The sequence below is a fragment of the Sturnira hondurensis genome, unplaced genomic scaffold, assembly GCF_014824575.4.
Source record: "Sturnira hondurensis isolate 20B ecotype Veracruz unplaced genomic scaffold, ASM1482457v3 Scaffold0015596, whole genome shotgun sequence".
Lineage (NCBI taxonomy): Eukaryota > Metazoa > Chordata > Mammalia > Chiroptera > Phyllostomidae > Sturnira > Sturnira hondurensis.
This window is the reverse complement of record NW_028088227.1, coordinates 23,986,348-24,009,544: the sequence shown is the minus strand read 5'-3', so window position 1 is coordinate 24,009,544 and position 23,197 is coordinate 23,986,348. Positions and strand designations below refer to the sequence as shown.

The window sequence follows — 23,197 nt, the reverse complement described above, 5'->3', positions numbered from 1 at the left end:
GGTGTAAATGAGACCTAACACAGCAAGGAGACCCCCTCCAGTATACCCCACACTGCCCTCTGGACACACTTCAAACCTGGACTTCAGAGATGTGTGGCCAGAGAATCTCACCCTGACTTATCTGTGAGCAGATCCCCCTCCCTGCAGGTGGCCTGCCTGCAGTGGTAACACGCCTCTGGAGGTCTCGGAGGCAGCAGGCAGGCACCCTGCTTCTCCAGCTGACCACAGATGATACAAGTTTCATTTTGACAGAACCTTTTATCTGTTTGTCTACCTCTACTCTGCCTAGATCTAGAGGGGATGGTCAGCTGTGCACACAGTTTAAACGAAACTGAAGACCACGGCCACCTAAGTGAGGGGAAAGTGAGCCAGAAACTTAAGATGTCAGGGCAAAGACCGGCTCCACTCAGACATGCAGGACTGCACTGCAAGGCCAGCCTGTCCCTGCCTGGCTCTGTGGGTAGCGTGTGTCCCAGGTCAGTGTATGTTTGGTGGTACATTGGAGCATGCTTGGTGACACCTCCAAAAACCCTGAGGATGAGGTGTGGACACAGCTTCTGTGGACTCACAACACAAGCACAGGCAGCACCCCACTGCTGGTTCCCCAGGACACTGCTCTCTGATAAGATTACTTCACTTCCTGTGAAGTGCCACACTCGGGCCTCTCCTCTCATGGCCCTGTCCAATGGCTGGCTGGTCTTTAGCTCCCAGGCTGGACTGTTTATATGAAAACTCAGCAGATGCAAAACCTGCCATTTGGAAACACCTTCAGTTTGGGGTCTCTGGAAGTGACTTTTGGACAGGCCTGAGATTTCCCTCAGATTCACAGGAACTTATGTGGGTGGGCCATCAGCTGTGAGCTTAGGACATGCCATGGGGGTCTTACATGGCCAGGTGCTAGAAGCCATGTCCTTCCACATCTGAGCCACCCTGTCCCTACAGGCCCAAGTGTGGCTGGCCTGGGGCTGGTGGGTACATTCCACATCACCAAGGCCTGATGGCAAGTCTTTGGTCTTTACTCTCCCTTGACTTTGTGTGGTTTGTTTTTTGGCCATTAATTTTTGGAAGTATCTTAGCTGATGGACTGTTGAGGCAGGTGGGGTGGGCAGGGCCTCTACTTGTCAGTGGGGTTTGTGCAGGGACCAGTAGGAGAGGCTGCAGGGTCCCACACTTGCTGTGACTGGTCCCAGTCGCTGTCTTTTTTTTTTTTTTTTAAGATTTTATTTATTTATCTTTAGAGAGGAAGAGAAGGAGAAAAGGAGAGAAATATCAATGTATGGTTGCCTTTCATGAGTCCCCTGCTGGGAATTGGCCTGCAACCCAGGCATGTGCCCTGACGGAATTGAACCATGATCGTGTGGTTTGCAGGCCTGCACTCAATCCACTGAGCTACACCAGCCAGGGCTTGACTGTCTTGAAACCAAATGAGGCCTCAGTACCCACTCTGGTCCCCCTGGGAGTTGTGCCAGGAGTGTGCTACCTCCCAAGTCAGAACAGCCACCCCATTCTCAGAGGCTGGAAGATGAACTGGTCAATCTTGTGACTGATTTGGTTGCATTTATTATTTAATCCGGCTTTTGCAAAATTGGTTTTGAGTCACTTTTTAAAGTTTTTTTTTTTAGGTGTTTTTTTAAGAAACTGGGGGTATGGGAGTCAGAAGCGTTCAGGGGTGAGTCATTTCCCTCTTGCAGACCTCTAGGAAGTGGGGTGCAACTCCCTGGCTCGTGTGTGGTTGTAGCTCCAGCCAGCAAGGGGTGGTGGTGGTGAGGCTTGACTCCAGGTCACTCCCCTTTGTCCTTCACGAGGCAGGTGGAGATGTGTTCTGGGAGGGGACAGCTGTAACCAGAGGGCTTGGGACCTCTTCACATGAAAGTCCCACCCAGGAGAAAGCCTGTTCTGCAGGAGAGGGCCTCCGCTTCCCTGGCTGACAGTGTTTCTCTCTCTAGGCCTACACGATCCAGGGACAGTACGCCATCCCGCACCCAGATGTGAGTTTTCACTTTGTTTCCCTTCCCTCCTCTTCTCGTTACCATTTACTACCTGCATGCTGCTGTGAACTGCTACAATATTAATATTACTCAATAATATTAATACCAGTCTCTCAGTGTCCCTGACCTCTGTCGTATCCATATGACCTTGAATAACCTTCAACCTCTTAGCACTAATTCTACTCATGTGGAGGACTTGGCCTGATGTCAAATTGTTTTGGTTATTGCTGCAGTGGGGGCTTTCCTTCGCACACGGGGCCTTGGGTGGGCGAGGACTGCAGGACTGCCTTGTCCCCGGTGCCCACCCTTGCCCCCTGGCAGGAATAGCAGTATCTTACAGGCACCTAAGAAGTGAGGTGACGTGCTGTTAAATAGGTCTGAGACGCATCAGAAAGGGTATCTGAACATCTGGGGAGGCTATACTCTTCCACGGAGAAGCCCTAATTGAAACAGGGTCCATACAGTAGGAAGGCCAAAGGGGACAGGCCTTGGTTTCATTCTAGAGTTAATAACATCATTGCTGGGGGGACAAAGACATCCTGAAGGCACTTCAGGGAGAAGCATCTTGGACTCCTGTGGCCTGGGGGGCAAGAGGACCGCTTGCAGCTCTCGGGCTGAGATGTGGGGCAGCAATGGAGAGCTGAAGGGCTTTCTGTCTAGGTACAGAAAGGTAAAGATGGACACACTAGCTGGTGCCAGGAGAAATGGGGTGAGGGAGGAGGAAACAAGAAAAAGAGGCTGAGGCAGGCCGTTGGTTTCGCTGCTTTTGGCAGGTGGAGCGAACCTGCAGTCCATTTTAAGAACCCTTTTTCTTTTCTACATTGTCCTGCACATTTGCTGAGCTTCAAATATTCCAGCTCTGCTCCTGACAGGGAGGTGCTGCCGCGCAGGCGAGCCTGCATTCAGCTCTTCTGCAAACCCTTCCACTTTGAATTGGGCAGGTGAAGTGGGGGTCATCTGAGTGCCCTGCAAAAGCAGGGTGGGGGAGGGTTTTTCAGAAGTAACTAACATTCAGTACGTGCATTGGAAATGCAGAGATCAGTTCACTGTCACTGAAGGAAATTTTCTATTGAGTAGAAAAGAAATGCTGACGATTTTTCTCCTTAAAAAAAACACACCTTATTAATCAGCACGTATAGAAATCAAATGATAGAGGACATGGTGAAAAGAAGTTTCTCCCCACCCATCACACCCCCAAGCCATTTTTAATGGCTCCTGGTTTTCACCCTGAGGTGAGGACAGTATAATTCTACATCCGTGGTGGGCACACCCGCCTGTCCCCTTGGGAAGCCATATTCCTCCTGCCCAGAATGTGCTGTTAGGGCTCCACTTGTCAAACAGAAGCTAGGCGGGGGGCGTAGCTCTCCAATGTCAGGCAGTTTGTAGGGTGATACCCAGCTCTGACCCCATCTTACTGCAGTCCCCTGACCAACCCTCCTGAACCTTCTGCTGAAGCCACCACGGCCACCTCGGCCTCCATGGGTGCCAGTACCTGGCCCAGCCAGTGACTCCCCCCCGCCCCATTCTCTGTTACTTGGGATACTCTTTGCCCTTCTATGGGTTTATTTTAATGAGATCTCAGTGGTGGGCAGGGGGTGAAGGTGTGAACCTCCTCTGCCTTCTCAAAAGAACCATCAGCAGCTTTAAAGAAAAAGTGGATGTCTCATACTTCCAGGAGGTCAGTGGCATTGCCCATGAAACCCAGAGCAGGAGAGCTGTGAGGCCCCAGCAGCTGGCAGGAACTGCCCATAGCCCAGGAACCTTTCTGACTCCAGATGATGGGTGATGCCTGTCCTGTATTATCTTAACCCACAGCCCATGGACTGAGGGAGGCCGATGTTAGCATCTGAGGGAGGGCTGGCTCAACCCCACATGCAGGAGTGCTGTGCAGGGCAAGGGGGCACGTGTGGGACCAGCTGGGATCAGTGGCATTGCAGTGGGCGGGTTCCACAGCCTCCAATGGAGTGTCTGAAGTGGCGGGGGTGGGAGATCAGAGTGGAGCCAAGGGGCCTGGTTCCCAGGATGACATAGCCTTCATTTAACCCTGGGTGTGGTGGTCTCTCGCCCCGAGAAATGTGTGTGTGTGCAGTAGCAGGTTCAAAGATGTGGCTCTTTGACCTTCTTACAGCTAGAGAACTCAGCAGTGGTCTGGCCCTTGATGAAGGGCCCGAGACTGATGCTCAGACCCACTGATGACGCGAGGCTGGTGGTCTCACAACCACTGCCTCCTGCCTCAGGCTCTGAATTGACAGAGAAGTGTTTCTGATCTGAAATGTCCAGTGGCGGGTACAGGTGCCTGTGATTGGTTTGGTTGATTTTTATATCAATCGGTTGTTTTGCTCTTTTCATGTGATTTTCTCAGTGTCTCTTCAAAGTGGGAGGTTTGACAGTTTTTTCAGACTGGTTTAAANCTGGTGGTCTCACAACCACTGCCTCCTGCCTCAGGCTCTGAATTGACAGAGAAGTGTTTCTGATCTGAAATGTCCAGTGGCGGGTACAGGTGCCTGTGATTGGTTTGGTTGATTTTTATATCAGTCGGTTGTTTTGCTCTTTTCATGTGATTTTCTTAGTGTCTCTTCAAAGTGGGAGGTTTGACAGTTTTTTCAGACTGGTTTAAACTAACTTATAACTATCGTTCTACAGCTGCCTCCCTGCATTTGGTAGAGATGGGGTTGGGTGGCTGCTTGTCGAGATGGGTTTCTGTGCCGGATGTTCTGCCCTGTGGACCAACAGTGGCGCTGGGAGCAGCTGCTGGGACCCGGCCAGGAGCAGCTTTTGTAACTGCTTTTCCTGCGGGCACAGAGAGTAGAAGACTTGGATGGTTATTTATAAATCACATTTATAAATCCCAAACAAAAATAAAATGACTGTTTGGTGACATAGGTGGTGATGGCCAGGAAGGCAGTTTTTATCTGGGCAGTTTTAAAATTACTAAAGTCAGTAGTAATTTTAAAAGCTTCATTTCTTAGAACCCAAATATAATCACTACAGGAAATGTTAATTTACTTTATAATATAATTGAATGTCCAATTTAAATATTTCAACCACAGTGGCTAATACACCATAGACATCTCTTAGGATCGTAATATCTTACCCGAATCAGACATGTCTTACTAGAGTACCCTTCTTAGATCTGATCTGAATATTTCTTCATCTAGAAGGAAATTACACACTTTTTTCTGTGCTCAGTTTTACAGAAGGCTTTCCGATTTACCTTTGAGAACTGTCAACACCTCCCACCCACCTTGCCACCAGTTTCCCTCCAGGTTTTTTCATTCTTTTACTCGAATCCTTCTGGAAGCTTATCACTCTTGTACATTCTGGAGAACCATGGGGAGTGCTGGGTGGAGGGAGGACTCACAGCCACTGGCCACTGGAGTGCTAGGCCAGCTGCTCATCAGTCTCAGAAGCAGCCCACTGCCTTCCGCGTGTCCTGCCCCTGGCGTCAGGCAGCGAGGACTCCAGATTCAGGTGTGGGAGCAGGTGCGGAGAGCTGCAGAGCCTGGATGGACAGTGCAGAGACTGCCCCATTCTCTCTCTCATGCAGTTTCTCTGCCACTTTAATGCGATTGCACCAGGAAGAAATTGTTTTCTCCTGATAGAAATGAGTTAGCTTCAAGCCTACCCTCATGTGCGATCTTTATTCCTAGTTTTCAGTTTCCACGTCATCCCTAGACTTAATAGCTCCTCATTTAGAGAGGGTGCTGAGTGCAAGCAACAACAAAACCAGCATATTAGAGGTGACAAAGCACTGGCCACCTCTGTTTTCTTGCCTGAGCCTTACACTAACAGTGTGAAGTAGCGGTCGGGACCATCATCCAATTGCATGTGCAAGGAAGTGGACATTTTCAGTGAGGAGCCAGAGAATGGAGCAATGGGCTCACTCCCCACACCGCCTGAGTTCAGCAGAGGATGTTAAATAATTGGGAGTCATATGGGCACCAGTGTCTGCCAGGAAACTTGTCCCTTAAAGAGTAAACAGAGGGGAAATTGTAGGGGCGTGGAATAGGTAGCTACTTATTGTGAGATAAGCAACATGTGAGTAATAATAGAACTAAAGAGATCAGTGGAAGTATGCACAGTTACATCTTTCCAGGGGCTGATGGGCTGCATGGCTCACTGCAGACACATGGAGACCTCTCCCTTCGCCCTGTGGGGAGGTGGTACTGAGGCCACTGCTCAAATTTCGTAGCGCACGTGGGAAGAGTAACCAGCACTACCAGCACTGCACTCCATGGCCATCAGCCGATGGCCACACGGCAGTCTCTGCTCTTTCCAGACTGAGTAGCTCCAAGTCGGGGAGAGGTACCCGTGACCCACCTGCTGTCAGACTGGGGCTACCACAGCCACTCTCAACAAAACAGGAGGTCTGGGTTGACTGCCACTATTGTTGGTTTGAGCTAAATCTTCATGTCTGTGTCCCCCTTCCCTAGGGTTAACCAAGTAGATGAGCACCTTCTCCTACTGAGCTGCCCAGTAGCAGGGCGCTGGGGAGGCCATCCTTCCCAGCCTGCTCCTTCTCAGAATCAAGACTTCTGCGTGACCTGTTGACACACAAAAAGTCTGAGAAACACTGATAACAAAGATAACAGGGAAGAACATGTATTTAATTTGCAGCCTCGGGGACAGATAACAGAATGGACACAGAGACATTCTAAGAGATAAGCAGTAAGAAATTTTCAGAGTTAATAAAAGGAACCAATTCTTGCATTCAGGAGTCCCAACAAATCCCAAACAAGAGAAACAAAAAGAAGTCTACCTTAGACAAATCAAAGCAAAACCACACAGCATCAAAGACCAAAAATAAATCTAAGTAGTCGGAGACAAAAAGAATATTACAAAGAACAACAGTGAGAATGAGTTGACATCTCACCAGCAACAGTAGGAGCCAGAAGATGGTGATGTAATAAAAGCTAGTTACTAAAATTATATCTCAAGAGCATCTTCCAAGGACCTAAATATAGACATTTGCAGACAAACAGCTGTGACCAACAGGCTTCTCATGAATGCCCTTTAGGAGGAGAGAAATGATCCCAGAAGGAAGGCTAGAAAGGCAAGGAGGAGTGTGAGCAAAGACAATTACCATTTCTTTCATTAGCACAAGCACAAACCATAAAGAAAACAGGGGTACTCTCTACTACACTAAAATGTAAACATTTGGATAAATGAAAACACACTTTGTAAAATCGATATCAGTGCTGTCTACTTTGTGGGGTTAACGTAATAGAACTAAATAGATAGGAATATCGAACAGAAGACTGAGGAGGGTTGAGGGGGATTTAAATACCCTGTGGGTCACTGTACCACCAGGAAAAGGTACAGATATTGAATATAGGCTTCAAATGTGCATGTTAATAACAGTTACACAGTGACCACCAGTAGAAAAGACTTCAATTATATAAACTCCATAAAGGCACAGAAAGGAAAGTGGGTAAGGGGACAATTATTATTATAAAAGAAGAACACAGATGAAGAAAAAGGAAAGAACCCTAGAAAATCAGGTCAGTAAGAAATACAAAGAAAAAAGATGGCAGAAATTAGTTTATATCTATGGGTAATTGTGATCAAAGTAAAAGATTTTTCAGTAAAATTAAAGGCTATCAGACTTGTGTAAAAATCTAGCTTTTTTTCTTCCTTCAAGAGACATCTAAAGAATAACAACCTGGAGAAACTGAGAAGATAGAAAAAGCTATTCTAGGAAAATACTAACCAAAAGAAACCCAATTTACAAATATCAATCCGGGGAAAAGGACTTTAAGGCAAATTCATTATCTAGTCATTACATATTGATAAAAGGTTCAGTCACTAGAAGATACAACAATTCAAAATTTATATGCACCTAATACATAGCTTCAACATATATAAAGAAAAAAATGACAAATCATAAAGAGAATTTGACAGTCATTGTAATGGAACCTTAATATACCTCTCCTTCAGTAAAGGTCAAGTAGACAAGAACAAAGAAGATGTTAACAGTGCAGTCAGTGAGACTGATAGAATTGACATATATTGAACACTACACCCACAGAGCAGAAGAATTTGTGAAAACACCGATGAAATTTGATGACATTCTAACCGTAAAGAAGACTCACCAGCTCTCACAAATTGGAATCATAGATCGCAAAGCAGTTCAGTTGACATCAGTAGTTAAAAGATGACTTTTAAAAAGATTTGCTTTCATTAAAAGTTAAAGAAGACCGAAATAAATGGAGAAACAATCCATGTTCTATACCATAGGTAGAAACACCAAGTATCTTAACTATGTTAATTCTTCCCAAAGTGAGGCACAAAATGCAATAATACGATTACAATCAAAATCTTGACTGGCTTTTTAAAATTTTCATATGAGAGCAAAAGCCAAGAATCGCCAATATTAAGAGAATATATGGTAGGATATTTGCCCTAGTGATAGGAAGACCTACAGTCGGGAGGTCCTACCTGAGACACTGGTTTGGGTGCAAGGAGAGACCACAGGCAAGTGGGCCTGAACAGAGAGCCGGGATCTGGCCCACGTAGGTGAGAGAGCCAGATCTGTGACCGAGATGCCAGGGTGGCAGGTCATCCGCATGGGAAATGGGTTTTTACAAGATAAACAATAACCACAAAACCCTCCTTATGTATCAAGAAAAACATAGCACTTTTAGAAGAAAATATAGTAGAATATTGTTCTGTACACAAGTCAGGGAAGGGTTTCTTAAAACATAGCCCATAAAATAGGAATTAATTTGACTACAATAAATTTTAGAATTCTGTTTCTCCAAAGACCCCATAAGGAGGGTGAGGAAATGAACTTTTCAGCAGATATAACTGAAACAGGATTAGTATCTGAAATACATAAGGTGTTCTTGTGAATCACCAAAAATCAACCCAATAAAAAAAAAACAGACAAACGTCACAAGCAAGCATTTTACAGAAAAGAGACGTGAATGCATATCCATCCGCTTTGCTGATATATTTACGACCGTGAGAGGTAGTTGCATGGTATGTTTTGTGATAATTCACGGAGTTATTTATGGATGTTTACATTTTAGCAATTGTCTGTGCTTGGTGTTTGCCTGTGTTTTTATCTCCTGACACAACGCCACGTAGAAACGACAAGCCCTGGGGAAGGACCTAGAATGTACCTCCTCTGTTCCCTCCCTCGCCTTCCCTCCTTGTGATTTGTAGCCATTGGTGGGAACTGGAAGTCTGTGAGTTTGTTTTTTAATGGCAAAATACCTCAAAAAGCAGGAATTCCCCGTAGCACTTTGTTCTGCTTCCTCCTTTAAAAAATGTAGAAATGGAGTCTCAAAGAGGTGAAGTGCTTGTCTAGTTAAAGGGCAGAGCCAGGACGAGAGACGCCAGCTGGCGCCTGCCTGTCAGCCCCCCACCAGTGGTGTTTATCTGGGCATCTTGGTGCTGGTCCAGCGCTTCCTCGAGGTGTCACTTTACACTTGTGGGTGAGTGGGAATGAGGATGTATGTGCCGTTGTGGCCGTTGTTTCATAAAAAGCAGCACATGCATTGCAGTGGGAATTACTGGGTCTGGAGGTGTCAGACCCCTGTGTACGAGCGGAGCCATGCTGTGACACACAGCTGGTGGCTCCGGAGCAGGGGCTGCTTGGTGCACCTCATCTGTTTAACCGCCAGGGAGGCGACAGAGAAACCTCCAAGGTTGGAGCCTGCGGACAGTGGGTGGGAAAGCTCCTGCTAGTTAATGTGACTGTTCATACCAGTTAGCCCGGACAGCATTCCCAGCCTGGCATTTACACACATGTGTTCCCCCACTTTACAGGTGGGGATGGTAGCCCCAGGATACCAGATGGTCCTGTCTCCACAGAGCTGTCAGGGTTTGGTTGACTCAAGGAGGTTCTGCCTTCAGAGCCCAGTTTTTTCCCTCCAACAGACCAGTGCATAGCTCTGCAATCTTGGAGATGCAGGAACAGATAAGAGGGCCTGCTCTCATGGGAGCATTCCAGCCTGACTGTCAGACATGAGCAGGTGACAGGGAGTGAAATAGTGGAACAGAAACAGAAAGCAGCCTGTCAGGGCTTTTTGGCCTCCCTGCTGGCCCCATCCCCTGGGGGAACGCCTGAAGCCCCCAACGATTGGTTACACACCAGGGTGCCCTCCCTATGTGAGTCTGTATGGAAATCCCAGTGCTGGTCAGACCCCAAAGCATGTCCCATCCTTGATGACTGACTACCCTGAGCAAGACAGGGCTGGCCTTCACTCTCTGAGGTCACATTTGTTATCTCCAGAAGCAGGGCTTCCTTCACACCCTAGTAACTTGTAGTTACCTCCTTGTGAGGAAATCTTAGGCCTAGTTTGAACTCTCCCATGTGGGTAAATTCAGAGCACAGCCCCCACTGAATGCCTCCATGACTCCGTGTGACTTGTACACAGGGCACAGCTGTCCCAGCCCCAGGGCCATCAAGTGGAAGGTGGGGTTTGCAGAATCAACTCCGTACAATGAAGTCCCCAGAAGGCTGAGGATGGTCTCATGCACTCCTTAGTCCTCATGCTCCAGGACACCTTTAGGTACTTGCTGTCTTTCTACAAGGCACTTCCATGTCTCTGGGAAGAGGAGCCTTTGCTAGGCTGCCTGGCCGTGCAGCTAGGTCTGGGCCCCTTTTCTGCAGGGTCGCCTGGCCTCTCAGCATCTTGCCTGAGGCACAAGTACGGCCAAGTCTCACTGCTTGTTCTGCGATAGTGTCTCCTGGGTATGCTCTCCTGGCACCTTTCTCAGGGGCTTTGATGCCTGTCCACTCAGGTCCCACTGTGCCTAGGGAAGTTAGGTCAAGGGGGTATGTGCCAGGCAGCAGGTGACTATCGGACCCCAGCCCCTACTGTGGCCTTGACCAGCACCACCTTGTTGGGAACTCTTAGAAGTTCCCCTAACCTCCTCTCCTCAGGACTGTCGGCACAATAACTGCCTTGGATGGCCTCATGGAGTCTGGAATGTGGCCAGTTGTCTCTGAGCAGACCCACCCACCCAAGTGCTGCAGGTCAAGAAACACCTCAGAAGACAGGGAGACCCCCTAGGAGAGGGAACAAGACTACATTTTGGATGCACTTAGGATATCCAGGAGGGAAAGAGGGAATCAGCTGGCTCTTTGATGGAAATGCTTAAGAACAGTGTAGGAAGACAGGCCACCTGCATCCCAGTGCCTCACAGCTCCAAAATTCTGCCTCACAGATGTGATCAAGAGGCCACAAGCTGGTCATGGCCTGACTTCACACCTCCTCACACTGAGGCCCTGACCTGTGGAAACAGGAAGTGGCCAGAATGACGGTCTAGCATACCCCAAACCCCTGTGCCCAGGTGCTGCCCCTGCAGAGCTTAAGGGCAAGGATGGGACAGAAGGCTCAGGGAGAGGGGCCATCTGTGGGCAGCAGTGAGCCTCCACGCACTAGAAAGAAGCAGCTGGCATATGTCTTAGTGCTGAAGGTGCCCAGATCTTGCAAGATGGCACAGATGTGGGTGCCTGGTCAGATTCTCATTATACCTGAGGGTCCCCACCTACTGGCCTCTGGGCTCTTCACAGAGGACCCCATTCTTGCCTCTTAATGAGTCCAGGTTTGGCTTTGGAAGTTGTGCCGGGAGCATTCGGACTGGTCTTTGTGCTGGGAAAAGGCTGAGGGGTTGAGGACATTCCCCAGAATGTGCTGTCCTCCCCTCAGGGATGTGTTTAGTTTTCACTTAAGAAATGAGGCCAAGATAAAAGAACTAAATAAACTATTTCAAAGCCCCCTGCCCCAAAGACTGGTGGCTGAGGATAGGGGACAGAGAGCTGCCTGCTCAGACACAGTGGGTACCAGTGCAGGGAGGCCTTTGGGCACTGTCACACACGCCCTCCACAGAACCTTAAAATACTACACCCTATAATCTCATCTCGGAGGTTACAGGAGGCAGAATGGGAGGCGTGGCTAGCCCCAGGAGTGACCCAGGCCTAGTCCAGGACTGGGCAGGGCAGGCTTGCAGAAGGGAGCATCGCATGGGTTTCCCACAGTGCACGTGAGCTCTGAGTGACAGCGTGACTGTGAAGCTCTTAGCGGCCCAGCTGGTCCTGTTCTGTGGCTCTTAGGCACTCCGTATGAATCCCAGGGGCCCAGCGGCCTCCCCACTGGTCTGGGGGTCATTTGTCCACTCAGGCCCATGTGGTTGGGAAGTCTGGCTGGTTCAGGCCACAGCTGCCAGGGAACCAAGAAGAAGAATGGGGCTCAGTGCACCTGCTGACAACAGCCCATTGGTTTTCCCAGGCCAAGTCCTTGAGTTCTGCTGCGTCTGCCATGTGTTCGCATGGCCCCTCTTTATCTCTATTTGTACGGAGTTCTGTTACTGCCTTTTTAATTTGGTGTGACTTGTACTCGATGACAATAACCTTCTTAGCTCTCATGTCCCTCCTACCCCCAGCAGTTGACCAAGCTCCACCAGTTGGCCATGCAGCAAACCCCCTTTCCTCCCCTCGGACAGACCAACCCCGCTTTCCCCGGTACGTACCCAGCTGCCCTTTCTGACCTCCTCTCTTCTCACCTGGGGACTTTCTCTCTCTGAACTGGCTTTATTCAGGACAGTGAGCAGAGCAGGTACAGTTCTAGCTGTGAATGCCAAGGGTGTGTTAACATGTATCAGTGTGCACATTGCTGAAGGCCAGGTAGAAGGCCTTTCTGTGTCCCCTGAGAGGGTTAGTCACCTCACAGCTGGCCATCTTATGAGAAGGGACATCTGTCCCATCGAGGGTCTGCCTGTTCTCTGCTGCACTCAGGCATTCTGGGGGCCCTTCCTATTGAACATATCCATCTGGCCAGCCCTGGGGCCTCTTCTGTCCAGGCTTGAGAACTCAGACAAGCACACAGGGATGCTCTTCCAGTGCACATCCCAGGAGTGACACCCAACAGGACAGCACCTGCCCTGCCCCTGGGAAAACCAAGATAAGCCAGACCCCAGCCCATGGCACAGTGGTCCTCAGCTCCCTCTGAGCACAGGAGGAAGGGTGGGTTCCTTCCAATGACACACACAGAGCATTGCCTTGGCAGCTGCGGCAGATGAGAGCCCATCAGACGTGCTGGGCTGCCGTGCGCCAGTCAGATTTTGAGCTTCCCTAGTTGAAGTGACCTTGCTTATCTCCTTGAGGGCAAAACATTAAATTTGTTTCTTCTTTGCTCTCCAGGAGAAAAGCTGCCTTTACACTCCTCCGAAGAAGCTCAAAATCTGATGGGCCCATCGTCAGGTAAAACAAAGTGCTCTAGTGAAGAGCGGAGGCCTGGGCTCCGGGGCATAACCTGGGGAGGAGGGGACAGCCAGCACCTCGGCAAGGGGAGGCCCATGTTGTGGAGACGGAGCCTGTGTGCCCACCACCTTCACATCCATAGCTCCTAGCTTCTGCCTTGGTCACTGCTAGGAGTGTTATGGTGGGTCATGGGCTCCAGCAGTGCCCATCATCCAAAGTCCTCAAACATGACAGCCACCGTCTGTATTGTCTTTTATTTTCCTAGTGGCACGGCGTGTGGGGGTCTGTAGTGCAGACTTTGCTGTGATGTGTGCCTTCCCAGAATGTATTTTCCAGGAGGCAGGAGCACACTTTCCCCAATAAGACTACTCTGGTCACCCTTCTGACTTGAATTAGAACGGTCCTGGGATAGTGCAGGGCAGGGCAGAGATTTATAGGTCTCCTTGCCCAGAGCAAGGAGCAGTGAGGCCGCTGGAGGCCTGTGGTCCCACATAGCGAGTGTCCTCTGAGGGAGGGGCCGCCCACTCCCCCTGGAAATCCTGAAACAGAGCAAAAGAGCAAGTGTCCAGTTAAAGGAAATGTGCAGGAGAGGAGCGTTTCCGGTGGTGTTGGCTGTCAGCCCAGGGGCGTGTTCTGGGCCCCAGGGTGCAGCTGAGGCTGAAGGAAGCCCCAAGACTTCATCACAGGCTGCATCTGGGCTCATCTGTGCACCTGGGGCTCACAGAAGTCTTAAGGCCCCCACCCTCCCCTAGGGCCCCTCCCTAAGGCCTTCAGGCCTCAGGGACAGGGGACTCACTCCTCCTTGTGGTGACCTCCCCCCCCCCAAGGCCTTATGAGACCTGCAGCTCATGCGGTCTCAGGCATACACACATGTGCACACATTTCACATGCACACACATGTGCATTGCTGCAGATTAAACCAGGCAAGCATGAAGAGGGGCATTGACTTGTTTGACAGGACCCTGAAGGCTGATGCCAGCATTGCTTCCAGAGCAGGCTCAGGTTGTGTTGGGGAAGCATTGTTCTCGTCCTGGAGAGGGGATGCCATCATTGTAAGAGAGACACTCACCCTGGCACAGAGCCCTGGCACACAGGAAAGTGAGTTTTAAATGCCATGTCTTCACATTATTATTTTAATGTTACTTTCCTCTTGAAAATAAATCTGATACCTTTCTCCCCTTGATCAAAATATACCACATTGAACAAACGTGACTTGTGGCTTTATGTCCTTCCCAAGCCAGGCTGCTAGGAGTTCCTGTGTAGGACTCAGACAGGACTGAAGAAATCTCTTAAATGGCATTTTGAATGTCACTATTAATAGAATGTGTATTGATGGTTGAGCACCAAATAATTGTATTGAAAATACCTCTATTAAAAGAAGGTAAAGAACAGAAATACTAGGTTTAGCTTTTAAAAAATAAAAATGACAGACAATTCTGGATGAATGGTTCATGCAGCATCTTCCATCTGAGTCCTCGTGCTCAGCAGTCCCCCAGGACAGTACCGTCCTCACAGAGTCACTCATGGCAGCGAAACAGATGGTCACGGTGCATCTGGTTTCAGAGACACCAGTGCTGTGAAGGAAGAAGCAGGAAAAGGGGTGGGGACTAGGAGAGGGTAGGAGGTGAGACTGGGCACAAGCCAGCCCCAGGTCCAGTGTCAGGGAGCACAGACTGGTGGCCGGGGGCACAGGGGAGAAGCTGGGACCCTTGGCAGGCTTTGAGTCTTGAAGGGATCTGATGCGCGTCTTGTTGGGACCTCTCTAGGCCGTCCTGAGAGGCAAGAGCAGGGGAAGGGACCAATGTGGGGTGAGGGCTCTGGTTCTGGAATACCCTGAAGGTACTTGAGCCTGGTCTTTGTAGTCAGCTGTAGGTGGCAAGGAGGGGTGGAGCCAGAGCACTTCACACTCTGGGCTGAGCTGTGTCACCCGAGATGCTGGGACCACATGGGGCCGGGAGCAAGAAGAGAGCAAGGTCTCGGCTGTGAACTTCAGGTCTGATGATATGCCTCCTGGGAAGATGGAAGTGTGTCGTACGGGGGCCCAGCCTGCCTTGGGCCTTTGTCTCCACTGGTTTTCCCACTCCAGTCCCCCTCTGCCTTTTGTTGTCAATGTTTTCAAAGCAAGAATAGATCTTGTCTCGAGTTCTGATAAGCTGTCTTGATTTGCTGGCTCCTAAACTAAGATTTGTCAAGATAAAGATTGGGGTTTGGTGACAAATTATGTCTGTGTCTTCATCTCCTACATAGGACACCCATATAGAAATGCAGACTTCTAGGAACGCAGCAGACTGTTTTGGGATCAGTGAAGCACCAGACTGGAAGAATTGCATGCTGGGACTTGAAGCAGGCTGGGTAGCTGCCTTTGGGGAGTATAGTGTCAGAGACAGCCGACACCACAGCCGAGCAGATGGCCAGCAGAGGAGGCTGAGCACTGTTTGGTCAGGGAGAAGGAAGAGCAGAGGGAATAGAGAACCCGTGGAGGACAGGCACCAGAGTCACAGAGTTGTGCCCTGGGTACCCCATGGAGTCTCTAAGACATAGCCACACCCCGAGAGCTGCTTAGCATGGTGCTTTCTATGTGCCTGCGAAGGGTTTCTAGAGATGTCCCTCCGTGTGTCAGAGGAGGGACATCATGATATGTCCAAAAGGAGAAAGTGAAATGTTACTCTGCTGGGTTTCATTTTCCTTGTTTTGAGAGAAGCTGGGACTCAGGAGTTGCACTGCAGTAGAGTGAAGAGCTCACAAGGTCCTCGGCCTCCAGCTACACTGACCCTACCCCTCAAGCCAACCCCTGGCCCTGCCCGGCCTGTGTGGGCCGAGCATGGACCAGGCACAGGGGTGCCATGGGAGCAGCCTTCCACCAGCCTAACCGTGTACCCTTGGTGTGCCCAGGTCTGGATGCCAGCCCCCCGGCCAGCACTCACGAGCTCACCATTCCCAATGATGTGAGTATGCCCAAGCCCCCTTGACCCTATTTATGACCTCCCCCTTCCTTCCTGCATTAAGCAGTTTAATACCCATAAAAGCCCCTAAGATACCAGATTAGAAAGGAGCAAACAGGTCTTCAAGTTTTACTTAGAGTTCAGAAGCCAGAGCTGGCTGAGAAGCTCAGGGCCCCACTGACCCCATGGGAAGGCACTGCCCTGGTTGAGGGTTTGCCTTTGAAAAATGGGGGCCCAGGTATGGTCTGGCGTGGCCCCACCCTGTGCCCCCCAGGTCTCTGAAGGGTTTGGGGTTCTCTGTGAGTCTGCAGGATGCAGGAGTGTCACGGGTTTGCCTGATTCCCAGATCTGGTGTCCACCATCTATTCCTGCCTGGGCTCAGCTGAGGAGGTGGCCTTCTGAGCTCCCTTCACACTCAGCCCCCTCAGCATCACCCCTCGAACCTGTGGGTCATACTAAAAATGTTGACTCGGATCCCCAACCCAAGACACCAAGGCAGACGTGGGCCATGTGTCCTGGAGGGACAGTTGTCCTGAGCAGTGCAGAAAGGCTGCCATGTGGGGACGTGGGCTCTCTTGCCCTAGCACTAGAGCCTCTGGTAACCTTCACTGCTTTGCGCCTCACACTGGCCCAGGAGGAAGTCCTGCCTCTTCCCTTCAGTGGACGAACTACAGGAAGCACAGACTTGTGACCTCAGAGGGAGGCCTGCTCTTGGTGTGGGAGGGGTCAGGCAGTGTGGGACGATTGGACAGGCAGGCCCTCCAGAAGGACTGCTCTCACCAGGGCCCCTCATGCAGGTGCAGGCCAGACTCCTGCATCGGGTAATGTGGCTCTTCGTTCTCAAATGGAGATGGTTTCTGCTCTCAAGGCTCCGGACATGTCCTCCCCTGTGGCTGGTCCTCGAGCGGCAGCTCTGGGCAGCCTGCGAGTCTTTTTACCCACACCATACGTGCACGTGGCCTCTGCTCCGGGCGTCCCCTTTGTGTAGCCTTTCCCTGAAACACCATTTCACCAATGGCAGGTATCCTGCTCTGAGCTGGGCCTTTGTTTTAAACCCAGTGAACCTAAAAGGCAAGGGGATAAGCTTGTACGGAGATGTTTCCTGGGTCCCCTCCCAGTGCATGGCCACCACCCTCCTGCTGGGAGCTCCCCTGGGCCTCCTGCCACCTTGGGGAGGGAAGGAAGGAAGTAGAATGTGTCTGCTGGGACACTTGCCTGTCATCTTGTCCATTTTTGTCTCTTGGTCAAAGTTAAATCAGACAAAGGGAAATTGTGCCAACATCTGTATGTCACCATGACTTACCCACAGATGAATGTGGTGACCTAAATGGCACACAGGATCCATGACATAGCCAGCCAGCCCTTGTGGCCGTGGGAACCCAGCTAGGTCAGGGCCGTGTATGGAGCTGTGCATGGAGCTGCCCCCAGCAGCTGGCAGCCTTGTGTTCCATCTCTAATGGTCACCGCTATGCTCTCACTGCCCGTTGCACAGCTTGCCTCACTCATGTCACTTTGCCTGTGGTGGCCCCATGCTTGGGCCCCTTCTACTGGAACAGGGAACCTTAGGGCTCACACAGGCAGCTGTAGGAGGTATGATAGGGTAGGTATGCCCCTTGGTTCCTGTGGGGTTTGACGGGGAAGTCTGGTGAGGAGGAGGCTGTGTTATTTGAGAGTTCCTCTCTAGTCTTTCTTTAAATGTCCAATGGGGCACAAAAGGCTTAGAGGGCTGGTCTCTGGACTGAATGTCTGGGGAGCCTGGAAAGCCTGAGGGGTCGTGTGAAACGGCGGCCTTGGGTTGCAGGGCTGGCCTAGCATGCTTTCTACCAAAGGAGCCAGTCTAGGCCCTAGCTGGTGCGGGCCTCACGCTTTGTCCAGATTAGAGAGGCCTGTGGCTTTTCACGTCCCCTCTAGCTGCTTAGAAGAATCTTATGCTCAGCCGGCTGTCAGTGTCAGGGGGCTGCACTGAGAGCTGTGGTTTCTCATTAGCACTCAGCACAGTTTTATCTGGGAGGGAGTTGTTTCACATCAGCCATGGAGGGTGGGCAGAGAGCAGCTCAGGGGCCCTTGTGTGAGAGGTCTCAGGGAAGGGAGATGCCCTGAGGTGGTGGGGAGGGCTGGGTGTGAGAACGTTTTTGCAAGAAAATGGAAAGACGGGCGTGTTTAAGAGAACGAGGGATGGAGACATGCCGGAGGAAATCTTCCTCAGACGGCTTACTGGAGCGGAAACGAGGAAGGCTGTGCAGCAGGCGCGTGGCACTGTGTGGGCTGGGCAGGGCCTCTCACACTGAGGTGCAAAGGTACGAGAAGGGAAAGTGGGCTGCCAGACAGTTGGTGTCTAGTGGCCGAGGAAGGTGTGAGGACAGAGGGAGGACAAGGGAAGGACACCAAGTCAGGGCAGGAAGCTTAGGTGGACTCCTGAGTGCCCGAGTCCTCAGGGAACTTAGCTGGCCCCACATTCTCCTTCCAGTTCTGCTGTGCCCAGGCCCGCCGCAGCAGGCCTGCCAGTCACCTGCCTTGACTGGGTCAGCGAGGAGCCCTCAAGATTTCTCTGCTAGTGGGAGGGTGGCAGGGAAGAGCAAGTCAAGGATCCCGGTCTGGTAACTCTGTAAGTCACTCTCCCTAACCTCAGGGCCAGGCACGAAGGAGTGAGGGGCGATGCTGGTGAGATACGAGCAGAGCCTGGGGAGGTAGGTGGGCCCCGGGGTGTGTGGGAAGGGCCTGGGGAGGTATAGGTAGAGTTTGGGGGACTTAGGCAGGAGGTGGAGGAAGCTGAGCAGCCTGGGGTCAGAGGTGTGTCTGGACATTTGGGGGCGAGGGGTTGTGTTAAGGTCTAGTTGGCAGTTGGTCTAACCTAGGAGAGTAGCAGAGATGTCCTTACAGATAGATGAGCAGAACTGAGATGCCATAGTTACCTCGGGAAAAAGAGGCAGAGATGCACCTGTGTCCCCAGTGAGCTGTTGTCATTGTGCAGGTTCAGAATCCCTTCATTTGAACATGGATTTCCTCCAGCCTAGCCCCAAACCCTGCACCTGCCGCCTTGCTGACATAAGAAATCAGAACTTGTGTCACCACAAGTGCTGACACCCTTGCCCAGACTGCCACAGGAGAGGTGGATAGGAAACCGACTGCGCAGGCCCCACATTCCGGCCTCTTCTCTGTGCTCCTGCTAAGAGCTCTCACTGACGGCCCCCATGTGAATGAAAGGACTCAGAATTCCACGTGCAGCAGGGTGGTCTGGGAGAGGCCGTGGAGAGCTGGCCCTGACCTCAGGAGCACCCTGGTCCCACACTTGGCTGTTCCATGTCCCAGGGGACGCCCTGGCTCTGGTCCCTCTGGCTCCTTCACTCTCCATGGCCATCCCCTCCTCTAGCTGGCTGAGTGGCCAGAGGCTACTGCATTTATCCTTGAACAGAGGTCATAGGATGGGAAGGAAAGAGAGCATCTGACATGTCCTCAGAATTTCATCCAGGTTTATCAGAAGACAGGTTCTAAGCAGCAGTGAGCTTTACTCTGGTTTCAGACAAACATCCCACCACTTTGAGAACCCAGCCAAGAAGATGTCAACATGGCCTTAGCCTTGGTGCTGGTGTTGGGCCTCCAGGCTCCATGTCTCTCAGGCCCCCAAAGGACACTGGATAGTGACAGCCATGTGGCTCTCCAGTCTCCTGATTTTTTGGGACAACTTGCAAACAGGTCACCAAGCAGAGCCCTGGTGTCCATACCTCCCATCCCTTCCACAGGAAAGCAGTGTCTCTCCCTTCTGGAAGCAAGGAGTTGGTGGCCTGGGGTGGAGACCAAAGCTGGGCCACCCCATGAACTTCTCCCAGGGCTCTGCACACTCTGCTCAGGGCCACTGTGGGTTCTTCTCTAAGAAATTCCTCCATCCTTTCTTCTAGCTAATAGGCTGTATAATTGGACGCCAAGGGACCAAAATCAATGAAATTCGACAGATGTCTGGAGCTCAGATCAAAATCGCCAACGCTACAGAAGGGTCATCAGAGCGCCAGATCACCATCACAGGGACCCCGGCCAACATCAGCCTCGCTCAGTACCTCATCAATGCCAGGTGAGTGCAGTCAGTGGCTAGGGCACTCAGAGACTGGCTCTTGTGGGTGCAGAGTAGGTCTCCCCAGGGTTTCCCCTGGCTGGGCCTAGCATGGAAGGTGCTGGAGAGTCTCCACACAGACATGGGGCCTTTCCCACTTCACCTTTCACCCTGAAGGGTCTTTAATGAGGGCCTAGGTGGTTAGAGGCAAGAGTATTTTCAGGAAGGCATTGGCTATGCCAACCAAGGTCTGGGGTCGGCCATATACCTGGGTTAATTGAGATTCAGCATAAAGGGTCCTGTAGTTTCAGAGTCACGTTACTAGGTTATTGTGCTCTCATAGTGTGTGTTGTAAAGACCCCCCAAACCTAGACACTTGCAGAGTAGTGCATTAGGGAACTGTGCGAGGGTTCATGGTTACACGCTGGGGGAGGTAGGGTCCTGTGTCCCAGCCAGGGCACATGGTGAGGAGCCCAGAGTAGTAGACAACTTTTCTGACCGTTCTTGGGCCACTCACCTCAGCCTCCTTGCCTAGGGCACATTGGAAAACATGGTGTGACCAAGGGGGCAGGAAGGCACCCTGCCTCTCCTCGACTGGGGGCCAGACCCTCCTCCCTACCCCACAATGTTGGGGAGCTGGAGGGAGACCCCGGGAGACAGAGAGGCAGCCCCTGTGGGCAGTATGACTTTAGTGCCCCCCCCAATGGTTGCTGTAGAAATGGTTGTGATGGCCTCTGACTGTCCAGGTGGTTCTGGTCATGCCCCTAATATGGTGAGAAGCATGGGGCACTGGGGTGGGGATGCTGGGAGCCCGGGAAGGAAGAACCCCAGGATCTGGTCCCTGCCATCCTTTTTCTTCTGCTGGGCTGTTGTCTCCAGCCCAAGGCTACTGAGCAGTGAACTGAGACTCTGTTGTGTAAAAAGGGAGACGGATGCCAAAGCTGTGAGGATACCACAGAGTGATGCATTTCCAGTATGGTCTCATTTTATGAGAACGCTGTGACCTGTCTCCCTGTGCCTCTGTCTCTTCTAGGCTGACGTCTGAGGTCACTGGGATGGGCGCGCTCTAATCCTGCCCAGCATCCTCCATACCACGAACCTTGGCGTCCACTTGGTTCACACGTCCTGTACAGACAGCCCACCCTTCGCCACAAATACAAATAGAGGTTTTCTTTACTAACAGAACGGTCTGTGCCGTAGAGGTTCACATGTCGACAAAGCAAGTCTATATCTACAGCTGCCTGTGAGCTGCAGGCCCGTCCCTGGCTCCACTCATTCAGTAACTTCTCCAGTCTGCTCACATGTCCGCATGCAGTACTTATTATGTTCAATGCTTGGGGGCACTCCCATCTATGGCATTTTAGAAATACCGTTCCTTAGTGTCAGTGTAACTGTTTTAAGAGTTGGTTTAAACATTTTGACAGCACACCCTATAATCCACCCTCCCTCAACCATCTAGACCCATGCCTGCTCCTCTCTCACCTGGCCCTACCCGCTCACTGTTCCCCTGCAGCCTTGCTTGTCTCGGCCCATGTGTCCATGCAGGTCTTGTGCTGGGGTCAGGCTGTGTCCTTCCCCTTGTTCTTAGGGAAGGAAAAGAGGGTGCCAGGTCCTGATCTGAGAAGTGATGTGAAGGGGAGTGCTAGGCCCCAACGTCACAGAGATGTCATGGTGGGGGGCACACATGGGCCCTGGGGGGCTTCCGGGTGGCTGGAGGGCATGGACTGACCAGGAAGCGCCTCAGCACCATGTCCGAGTTCAATAAATGTCGTGGGCTGTCCCCACTGGCTCTGGCTCCTCTCTGTGCCCCTCGCTCAGACCCCGCCATAGGCATGCACACATGTTTGTGTGCGTGCACACATGCTTGTGTGGGCACACACATGCACACCTGCCTAGTCACCCTCTAATGAGACCTGGCCCTGTGGCCACCTGCTATCTAACAAGGCTGATTCTCTCTCACACAAATTAAGACTTTGTTCCCTATCTCCCAACCCTTTCTTAATTGTTTGACTTGCACAAATCTTTCTAGTTTTACTTTTGCAAAACTACTTAAATAACAATAACGAAAACTCCATTCTTGCCCTTGTTCCAAAGTGCCAGTCTCTAACTTGTGAAACCAGTTCTCCCACTGTCTTTGGGGGCGTGGGAGGCTGGCCCACCCATGGTGACCCCAGGCACTTCCCAGGATGTACATTCACACCCTCACCAAACTGTCTACTTGGCTTACCTGTACTCATCTTGAATGAGCCCATGGCTCCTCTTGGACGCTAAAGCCCTGGTTGGGACACAGGTCCCAGGCAGAGGGCGACTCACAGACATACAAAGACCATTTACCTCTCCTAGAACCCATCAAGCATGCAGTGGCTGAGATGATCTGCCCACCACTCACCTCTTAGCAGGAGTCCCCTTTGTCTGCCCAAAGTCGGGCCAGACCTCAGGCCCCGCTCCGTGTGCCCAGGCCTCTGCAACATACTTCCTTCACCATCCCTGGGGTCCCCCACTTGAAGCCGGGTGCACAGAATAGCAGTGCCAGGCCACATTCACATCGGATGGTTGAAGTCCATGCAATTCACCCATCCCTTGGACCCACTGGCCATGTGCCAACCTGCACTTGGGGCCTGGGAAGTGGCAGGGGTGTGGTGGACACAGGCCTTCCTCTGGGCACCCCCATCAGTATGGGGGCAGCAGGTGGCCAGTGGACATGGTGAGTAAGGGCCTCAGCAATAGATGTGATAAACCCAGCAATGAGGAGCGCATCAGAAAATTGGAAGTGCTGGGTTAAACGGGCGACAAGGTGGGCCTGGACAGAGAACAGCAGGTGGAGGGGCAGCTGGAGCCAGGGCTGGGCACCAGAGCTGGTGCAGGTAACGCAAGGGCACAGGGCACAGGCTCTGAAGGCTGCAGGCACTGCCAGAAGGTAGGGCCACTCCAGGGAGCATGGGCTGGGCTCTGGAGGCATTTTGAAGGGAGAGCCAACAGGATTCCTCACAAAATGCAGGCTGTGAAAGAA

The 23,197-nt window shown here is 51.4% G+C and overlaps 1 protein-coding gene across 19 annotated transcripts in view; it reads left to right on the top strand.

The window, feature by feature from the left end:
- The window catches only part of PCBP3 (poly(rC) binding protein 3), a 217,042-nt gene extending 195,075 nt beyond the window's left edge, over window positions 1-21,967 (top strand). For 10 of the 19 annotated variants that reach the window (XM_037065185.1, XM_037065183.1, XM_037065184.1 and 7 more), the window contains 6 exons: window positions 1,947-1,988; window positions 12,384-12,462; window positions 13,141-13,200; window positions 16,093-16,145; window positions 20,039-20,208; window positions 21,221-21,967. In XM_037065185.1, the coding sequence (XP_036921080.1) occupies window positions 1,947-1,988; window positions 12,384-12,462; window positions 13,141-13,200; window positions 16,093-16,145; window positions 20,039-20,208; window positions 21,221-21,257 (441 nt within the window). In that variant the 3' untranslated portion in view covers window positions 21,258-21,967. The remainder of the gene's footprint in view (window positions 1-1,946; window positions 1,989-12,383; window positions 12,463-13,140; window positions 13,201-16,092; window positions 16,146-20,038; window positions 20,209-21,220) is intronic. The other 9 variants (XM_037065195.1, XM_037065190.1, XM_037065186.1 and 6 more) reach the window with 4 other exon arrangements.
- Window positions 21,968-23,197: the final 1,230 nt, after the last annotated feature.